Consider the following 10,406-nt stretch of genomic DNA (forward strand, 5'->3'; position numbering starts at 1 on the left):
GAAGTCATTAGTCGTGTTAACCCTACCGCGTAACCCAGTATAGTCTTTCTCTTTTTTGTAGATTCACCACTTTCGATTTCCCTACAAAAATAGAATGAACACCGAAATGGTTACGAACAACCCTATCAAGCTGCAGACGCTGAGATACAGACACGGTGGGCTAATAGGCTTGAGAAGGCAAGTAAAAAAATGCAGTGCGAAATCATGTCTCGGACACCAAAATAGATGGCTAAATTGGAAGCAACACAAAGCTATATATAATATACGAGATTCCATCTCTACAGTAGTTATCCATTTTAGTGTGGTCAAAATGGGTATTTCTAGCTTGAGAAAATAATGTAGACATTATTTCCAGCCTTGTTTGTTTACTTTTTTTTAAAGAGTCCCCAGATGTAGGCTTGAAAATATAATATTTGTATTTTGATCCGACTTGTTTCTGTACTTTCTTGACGATTCCTGTCCCCCCCCCCCACACTTAAGTTCTTAAGTCTTTTGTACATTTATGGATAATATATTTTGAGCTACATACGTGCATGTGCATTCAGTTGAATGTTACATGTTTTTTAACAGTTTACTGTTGTATTGACTTTTTTTTTCACCCAACCATTATTTACTGAGCCAGGTGGCTTTGTGCCTGAGGTTTTGTGTAAACACGCGTCATACAAGCGTCGAGTACAAAGCCAGCTGCTCACAACAACATCGTATCTATTGTGTATTTATAACCACGTAAGTGAACTTTTAATGAAGAATAATCAACTTTTAAATAGGTCATGGACATTCGCAGCGTATCATATAATATAGCTGATTTTGCTGTAGGCTTGTGAAATAATAATATGAACAAATAGGCAAATTTTGATTTTGTCTGACAGTGGTTAAATCACTTATTTTGCTTATTATCAATGTTTTTGGGTGGTCTTAACTATTGAAAGGGAAGGTTTTAAGTATTGTTTTAAGAATAAGTCTGCTTTTTAAGGTGATTTTTGCCCGAATGTTCTATTAGAGTTTTGAGCAAATTCCTGTGCGATCCCTATTATGAACCACTATCGTGGTTTATGATGTATTTATGTAAGTTATTTACTTAATGGTATAGTCCCGAAGGTGGATTTCCTGACGTGTAGTCTAACAAACATATATCGGACTTTCATCGTTAAAAATCAAGAGTTATCACAAAGAAGTTTCAGTACAGAAGTGTAGGAGGCAGATTAATAGTGGGGAGGGTGGGGGTCAAGGTTTATTTGACCGAGTAATTTTCCTAATTTTGCTGAATTTGTACAGGAACAGATTGAAAATTGGGGGCACCCCCCGCTTCTCACGCCACTGCAGTACATCATGCTGTACGTTTGTTTGTTATCCTACATAACGGGTTATCTCTGCTCTGCCCATCGCGGGTATTGAAATCCGAATTTTAGCGCCGTAGGTTGTGAGGCTTACCGCTGAACCACGGAGGAGGGGGGGTGGGGGCATGCTGTACCAGTGAGTTATTCTAAATTCTCACAGTTTTCAAAATCAGCATAACGAAATATAAATTATACACGAGGAATGATCATATAATCGTCACGAGATTTACTGCCATGTATAGATAATTAGTTTTTACTTTGATGTGTCCTTCTTTTGGGTTTCTTCAATGGGTTTCAGTACAGTAAAAGTGCTTTGTCAACATGAACTTGGTCAACTAACGTAGGTTTGTAGATGTTATTTAATTTAAACTGGTGAACTGCAGTGTTGGTATAGATCCAGCATCAGTAACGATTCAATTTGTTTGTTTGTTTGCAGTTAAGCACAAAGCTACACAATGGGCTATCTGTGCTCTGCCCACCACGGGTATCGAAACCCGGATTTTAGCGTTGTAAGTCCGCAGACATACCGCTGTGCCACTGGGGGGCTAACGATTCAGTGCAGAGTGATACGTTCAGTAAAGGTTATTTATTTATTTATTGTTCTTAAGTCAAACCAAAAACGACAAAAAAGGAATATTAACCCATGAATGAACACGATGATAACAGGAATACGTTAAAAATAATATTAACCATATGATTAATAAACTGAAATTATTATTTTTTAATTATCTAATCAGCATTGTCCATATCCCAGGCGTCCTGGTATTTAGCGAAAGGCCTCGTTGGCACTGGATATAGCAGACAGTGGCGGCGCTACAGGGGGCGGGCATTTGCCCACCAAATTTTCTCTCCCCCCCATATTAAATCCTACAAATGTAATGTGTCTAACAAGAAAACACATTTACACATCACCGTTTTACGGATTTATTTTTCTCTTGAAGTCTACCAGATATATCCTACAACAATACAACAATCAGTATTCCCTTTAACCCTACTTTTTAACTAATGGTACTAATTAAGTAATTATTCAATTAAGTAATGCTAGAAATAACATTATACATCAATCCACTTTTAAAGTGACTTGTTACTTACTTACGGCTCTCTTACCTGAAACTTCATCGGGCAACAATGCACTGAGCGAAAAAATTCGTTAAACTGTAGCACACTGCTTTAAACTATTATTTGTCGTGGTTTCGATGTAAAATTAAATCTTTAATTTTACAATGTATTATTTGAAGTTTAAAAAATCATATATTTTATTTATTTATCTATTTTTATTTCTCTACATATTACCTATAATTGTATTTTCCTTTTATTATGTTTATTATATCGAAGCAATCGATTTATATTCGATATTCATCATAATTCTGTGTGTTTAATAACTTTGATACCAGATGTCAGTTATTGTTACGAATGTTGCCTAGATACATATTTTAAGGCAGTGTTCTACAGTTTAACGAATTTTTTCGCTCCGTGTATTGTTGCCGGACGAAGGCTCAGGTAAGAGGGCCGAAAGTTCGAAATAAAAGTATTTTAACGTAGAGAAAAGTCCGTTTATAATTCTACAGACTAGGGGTATTTGTGTTGTACGTAACTAAATTATAGCTCGTGAACTAAAATAAAAGTGAAATTTGGTTTATTGAAAAAAATCGTAACTCTTCAAGTAGGTAAGCTAATTAAGAAATTATCTTATCGATGATTGCTTACAAATCTAAAATATTTTCAGAACTGAAGCTTTTTTTTTGACGCGCAATCACTTAAAAAAATGTAGGACGTAAGAGTAACTTAATTGTTAAGCCTATCCCGCTACTAAAGTTATCTGAAGTAATTGTAAATTATATTGTTGGAAATGATCACTTACTTCAGAAAATAACCTGTATAAATTATATAACTGTATTCGCTGTAATTTGGAGATTCCAAAGATCTTGTATTCTTCGTGTTTTACAGTTTAGGATAACATTTGATAAAATAAACGGATATTAGGTTTAGAAAAAACGACCTTTATACTCCACATATATATATAAAAGAATTTAAAAAATTAACCGATGTTTCGCATTTGCGACTTTATTAGGGTTAAATTAAAATTTAAAAAATATTTTATATATATTTGGAGTATAAAAGTCGTTTTTTTTTCTAAACTTTTTATCAAAATGTGTAAATCCCTCCAGTATGCACTACAAATTTTAAAAGACAACATAAAATAAAGGGATATTGGTTCGGTTGATTACGGTTATTATCATAAATATAAACCAGTCCTTAACTAAAGGGCTAATGATACATATAATGGGGCCAAATCTAAAATAAATCTAAAATTGAATTAATGACTGACATTAGCTTAGGGGGAAACGACATTTTAGGGGTCCAGTCCCCCAACATTGGCCTTCATTTAAACTGACTTTTTTTTTAAAGGCAGAAAATAAAGTTCATCATTTTAACTAAAATAAAACTACTTATTTTTTTGTTTTGTTTCTTGGAGAAAAATATGAAACAAAATTAAAGAAGAAACATTCCATCGCCACTGTCTAGTAAAATCTTTAAAAAGCTCTTTTCTTATCGGTAAAGAATAATATTGATACTAACCTGTAACTATGCTGGCGATCATGATTGGTAGCACGAGCATCTTAAGTATACGAAGAAACAGATTCCCCGGCATCTCAACCAGAAGGATGACATCGTCGCTTGGTTGTGCTATTCTCAGCAACAGGCCTAACATTACTCCAAGGAAAACAGCAATCAACGTAGCTATTAAAAGGATGTTGTTTTTCAACCATCCTTTGAGACGGCTTTGATAAGACATCTTTGAGGAAACCTCAATGTTATTACTTTCAATATCCATGCTATTAGAGGCCTATAGTTACTGCTGCTCTTAGCGTTATTTACCGTTGGAAGAAAACCCTGTCTTACCTCTGTCATCCCTGGGTCCAAAATGTGCTCCAGGAATTTATGTACTTTCTTTAGAGCTTTTGTAGGGACCAATGACGTCAGCACCAAATCGAGTAGTCTGCCAACAGAAGAAGTGTAATGATCTTTCCCGGGATAAGTCGCCTATCTTGTCTCCCACGTTATTTCTTATTTTAAATAACCTTAACAGTATTTTAAGGTGGGAAGGGTCAGTTCGCACCCATTTAGTTAGTTGTTTTATTTTTTTTAAGTAAAAACTTTTATTTTTCCAAAATTATTGTGTGGGTAAATTCACGTCCATTTTATTTTGAAATAAGCAGAAAAGTTATTATTTTTTTTCAAGAAACAAATACATAAAATAAATCTGAAAATGTACTTCTCAATAATTATATAATTACTGGAGCATCTCGTATAACTTGTTTATTTGAAGTTAAGCACAAAGCTGCACAATGGGCTGTCTGTGCTCTGCCCGGTTTCTAGCGTTGTAAGTCCGCAGACATGCCGCATTGGCACTGGGGAGCAACTAATATAGAACCTCCTTTCAGCCGTGGGGGCGTTATAATGTGACGATCAATCCCACTATTCGTTGGTAAAAGAGTAGCCCAAGAGTTGGCGGTGGGTGGTGATGACTAGCTGCCTTCCCTCTAGTCTTACACTGCTAAATTAGGGACGGCTAGCGCAGATAGCCCTCGTGTAGCTTTGCGCGAAATTCAAAACAAACAATATAGAACCTACTTTACACGGCGTTAGTCAAAAGGCATACATCGCCGATATAAAGACCAATAGCATGAGTAATTTTACCGTATGATAGAGAACCACGTTATCTAACTGTGGTGTAATATCAGGTTAGGTTAGGTTTAAAACAAATGAAGTAATATTGAATTAAACGTTACAGTTGAAGTTTGGTTAATTGTCAAATTATATATTACGTATTATTATTATTACAGATGCCCCCCAGTGGCACAGCGGCATGTTTGCGGACTTACACCCCTAGAAACCGGGTTTCGATACCCGTGGTGGGCAGAGCACAGATAGCCCTTGTGTAGCTATGTGCATATTTAAAAACAAACAAACAAACAATTATTACAGACATAGAAACTACTTATCACCCCCCCCCCTTCCTTCCAATGAAAAGTTAAAACATATCTGTAAATCCATTTTTATTTCGGGATGGGCGTGGCCGATTGGTTAGCGTGCCCGGATTGTGAATCTCAGGATTCATGGCATACGAAAACAGTTAAGGTGCGTTATAAGAGTGATAATCAAATCCCACTGTTCGGTCAGCCTACAACTTTTTATCTCAAACAATATGTTTCTTCATGCGATCTGAAGATGTTGGACACATATTTTCACTAGTTTAGATACCGTTTCAATTTACTTTAGAACGGAAATTGCATACGTGTAATAACAATAGCGTTGAATCTTCTAGTATCTTAACATTTAATTAACTTTTTAGGTTAACACAATTTTATGTAACATTATTTTGAAGTCGTGGAAAAAGGTCAGTAATGTGTAATTGTTTCAGTGGGACTTTAGGCAGGGGTGATTCTAAAGAGGGATTTAAAACCACCATAACCAGCGTGCTCCACAATCTGGTGATCTACATATATCAGCGGCAAAGCCCTCCCCTACAATATTCTATCCGGCCCACCTCAGCACACCACCTGGAAAAGGCTGGCGCCGGACCAGCAGGGTAGACAGAGTAAGTCTGGAAACTGACTGTTTAAATAAAGGGAGAGGCCTTATAGAAGCCGAAACTTTAATCAGTTACAATTCATTAAAATTCTCAAACCTTAATGTACTATTCTTTGTAGGTTTCTCTTTAAGACACTATGGAACTAAGCAGAACAAACCTGTCTTTCTTGTTATGTTGTGTTTTTTTTTCTATCTTAGGGATAAAACATGCGTTTTTTTTAAATGTGATATTAAAACAAAATAACAGTTTTATAAATTAAGATTAATGTCTCTTTTATACGTTTCTTGCCTACAGTGGCTCAGAAATAAATCTGGAGGCTTATAACGCTAAAAACGGGTTTTCGATACCCGTGGTAGGCACAACACAGATGGCCTACTATGTAGCTTTGCGCTTAACAACAAGAAAATTACACGTTTCTAAATATACAATCAAGGAATTCATATTATAACGCCTCTTAGTGGCACAGTGGAAAGGCTGAAGGCTAAAAGCCACGTTTCCATACCCGTGGTGGGCACATCACAGACAACCCATTGTGTGACTTTGTGCTTAATAACAAACAAACAAAAATATATTATGAAACTAATGAAACGTTTTTAATACTAGGATGGATGAGTCATGGACTACTAATTAACAAACTTTGCTGTGTATCGAAGTATGATATCTCTGATCATGCTTCGCACTTTGAGTTCTGGACGAGTTATTGAATTAACAGTAACCCCTCCATTCGGTTTAACTGAAAAAAAATAACCGGACAAAGTTTTTGTGGTGGCGAATGCTACGGACTGACTGCCCTTCTTATGGTCAATAGTTTAAAATTAGAGCCGGCTATATTTGAGCTTTTTTTTTGACCTGGAAATTTGGCTGAAACTTCTACCGTTGGCATTGATTATGAAAAAAAAGAAAAAACACTGATATATTTTCTAAGTATGTTCAAAATAAAGTTAATAACATTTCTATCATTATAAAATTGCGGATGGATTTTAATGAATCAATTTTTGTAAAAGTGTCTCATATATTTCCTAATCTCATTTCTTTATTTACAGAGCTTTAGCTACAATCAGTGTCTTCAGATCTGGATCGCTTCCTACTAACACATCTTTTAAATTTAACGGAAACCGCACCACAACGTTGAAAATTGTGCACAGTAAAATTGTATTTTAAATGATGTTGTTTGTTATTAAGCACAAAGCTACACAAAGGGCTATCTGTGCTCTGCCCACCACGGATATGGAAACCTAGCTTTTAGCCTTCAACTTTTCCACTGTGCCACTAGGAGGCGTTATTTGAGTTTACTAAACAATTACATTAATTCTAATAAATATGTGTTATTATTGTTGTTTATTATTAAGCACAAAGCTACACAAAGGGCTATCTGTGCTCTGCCCACCACGGGTATGGAAACCTAGCTTTTAGCCTTCAACTTTTCCACTGTGCCACTAGGAGGCGTTATTTGAGTTTACTAAACAATTACATTAATTCTAATAAATATGTGTTATTATTGTTGTTTATTATTAAGCACAAAGCTACACAAACAGCTATCTGTGCTCTGCCCACCACTGGTATGGAAACCTAGCTTTTAGCCTTTAACCTTTCCACTGTGCCACTAGGAGGCGTTATTTGAGTTTACTAAACAATTACATTAATTCTAATCAATATTTGTTATTACTGTTGTTGTTTATTATTGAGCACAAAGCTACACAAACAGCTATCTGTGCTCTGCCCACCACTGGTATAGAAACCTAGCTTTTAGCCTTCAACCTTTCCACTGTGCCACTAGGAGGCGTTATTTGAGTTTACTAAACAATTACATTAATTCTAATCAATATTTGTTATTACTGTTGTTGTTTATTATTAAGCACAAAGCTACACAAAGGGCTATCTGTGCTCTGCCCACCACAGGTGTCGAAAGCCGGTTTCTAGCAGTGTAAGTCCACAGCCATATCACTGTGCCACCGGAGGGCGTTAAAAATAAGCATCAACCCTTCTGGACATGCTTGACTCGGCAGTTACCTACACTGCCATCTTCAGGTGAAACATAAGTGTCGTTTTTTATTATTATTACATTATTTAAATCTTTTAAATGTTGTTTCATTTAAAAACTGTGTAAAACAGATATATAATTTATGGAAAAAAAACATTTGTAAAGATGAGAAACACTTCGAAAAATGTTGAGTGAGTAATTAAGTTAAAAAATAATAATGTTTTGTGTTAGCACTTGTACGTCTAAGTACGCGTCCGACATTTGAAAAGTACCAGATGTAAATGGTTATAGCTGTCTCCGGGAGGTTTTTTGGAGCGAAGACAGCGCCAAGTTGATAGCAAGTTTCATGTCTAAATGTGCGTTCAACGTTTAAGCATGCATTTACCAGACTGGTATTCTCAGATTCACTTATTTTCTTTAGTGTAATCGGGTTGGAATCGCAAGATAACGGGAAGCTAGCCAGAAAACTCACAGTGGAGCGGAAGCACGACTTTTACTATCTTTGACTCAAAGAAAGAGAGTGTACACATGTTTGCACACAGTAAAACAATCTTTACAATGTCAGCAAAGATAAAGACAAGTGTAATTGTGGCACCTTTACTGGAAAGAGACAGATATGGGATGATAAGTTGGTTGTTAAAATCGTGTCTTTAGGCTTATATCTTGTTGAAGACTGAGAGAGCATTGCATTATTATACAGGGAAAATATGAATACAAGTTCTCTCAGTACGCATGCGCCATGCACTTGACTGACGATCACTTTCACTTCAAAGTAAGAGATGTTGTACCAACTGAATTGCATTATGTTACAGCAATCCTTCCTGATAGGAAGCACATGTGATGCTCTGACTGACTGACCAATCTCCGTGAGTAACTAGAATGAAAAGGACTTAGTGGGTCCTTTGTTCATGCCTCCCCCCAGTGGTACAGCGGTATGTCTGCGGACTTACAACGCTAGAATCCGGGTTTCGATACCCGTGGTGGGCAGAGCACAGATAGCCCATTGTGTAGCTTTGTGCTTAATTACAAACAAACAAACATCCTTTGTTAATTGTTTTGTACTAACAATAAAAGACTTACAGTATACAGAAATTTTGAAAAATTATCTTCTAAGTAAGTAGGTAGGAAATATATGGCAAGCTTTAAAAACCACACCAGACGTAAACGGTTATAACTATATCCGGGACATTTTCTGGAGAGAAAACGGTGCCAGGTTGATTGTAATTTTCTTGTCTAGATAAGCGTCCAACCTTTAAACATGTGCCAGACTTAAATTGTTTTAGCTGTTTTGGGGACATTTTGGTCTCCTAGTGGGACAGCAGTAAGTCTGTGGGCTTGCAACGCCCTAATCAGCGGTTCGATTTCTCGTGGTGGACACAGTAGATAGCTCAATATGTTTTTGCTGTAACAAAACATGACAAGACAAAACTAAAACTTTTCGTATGGAAAAGAACATCAATTTGATATTAATTTTTTGTCTTGGTTTATTTTTTCCATTCCTTTTAAAATTTAGATTTTTGTTATTTTTAGGGATAATAGCGATAAAATAAATTATTTTATATATATATTTAAAAAAAATACTCAATAAAGTCAACAGGTAAATGTGTTATATATTACTTATAGTAATAACAAATATTAAAAAACAACAAAATAAGACAACCATGCAAGGCCAATAACAGAGTGGTCATTCGGAGTGACTTTTATGACCCCAGAAGTATCCTCAGATGAAATGATGTTCAGGTCATGAATTATGGAACCTGTAACAATAACTAACAAGTCACGAGAACGCTTCTTCACCCCCCCCCCCCAGTGGCACAGTGGTATGTCTGCGGACTTACAACCCTAGAAACCGGGTTTCGATACCCGTGGTGGGCAGAGCATAGATAGCCCCATTGTGTAGCTTTGTGCTTAACTTCAAACAACAACAACCACACACCCACTTGAACTTTGAACTTTGATTGTGTTTCTGTCATTAAAGATGTTTGTTTTTTTGCAAATTGTATGCGGATTCCGTGGGCAGAGCACAGATAGCCCATTGTATGGCTTTATGCATAATTACAGACAAACAAACAAACAAACTATTTTCACCGTTTTTATTATTATGTTCACAGAACTATTTCGTTTTATCCCTTTATTTTCACATCGGTTTCTTGACCTTCATTCGCTCCTCAACTTGTTTGCTTAGATGAAATGTTTTGATACGTCATCAAATATTTATAAAGAAGATTTTTTTTTCTGTTAAAAACGTGTTTGAACACTTAAAACCGTGGTTTTACATTATGGTAAAATGAAGAGAAAATTCCAATATTTTTATTTTACTCTTTTCAATAGTAAAATCAATGTGTTTTTTTTCTTCTATAAATAATACTGTAAAAAAGAACAAAATATTTAAGTTTTGTTTCTAATTAAGCACAAAGCTACACAATGGGATATCTGTGCTCTGCCCGCCACGGGTATCGAAACCCGGATTCTAGCGTTGTAAGTCCGCAGA

At 35.8% G+C, this 10,406-nt stretch overlaps 1 protein-coding gene across 1 annotated transcript in view; it reads right to left on the reverse strand.

Annotated features, from left to right (window-relative positions):
- Nucleotides 1-4,205, reverse strand: part of LOC106474825 (excitatory amino acid transporter 2-like) — a 24,681-nt gene extending 20,476 nt beyond the window's left edge. Inside the window, exon 1 of the mRNA XM_013935514.2 lies at nucleotides 3,918-4,205. Within this exon, the coding sequence (XP_013790968.1) occupies nucleotides 3,918-4,173 (256 nt within the window). The 5' untranslated portion in view covers nucleotides 4,174-4,205. The remainder of the gene's footprint in view (nucleotides 1-3,917) is intronic.
- Between the last annotated feature and the right edge of the window lie 6,201 nt (nucleotides 4,206-10,406).

This window comes from Limulus polyphemus, unplaced genomic scaffold (genome assembly GCF_000517525.1).
Source record: "Limulus polyphemus unplaced genomic scaffold, Limulus_polyphemus-2.1.2 Scaffold7732, whole genome shotgun sequence".
In the NCBI taxonomy this organism is placed as follows: Eukaryota; Metazoa; Arthropoda; class Merostomata; order Xiphosura; family Limulidae; genus Limulus; species Limulus polyphemus.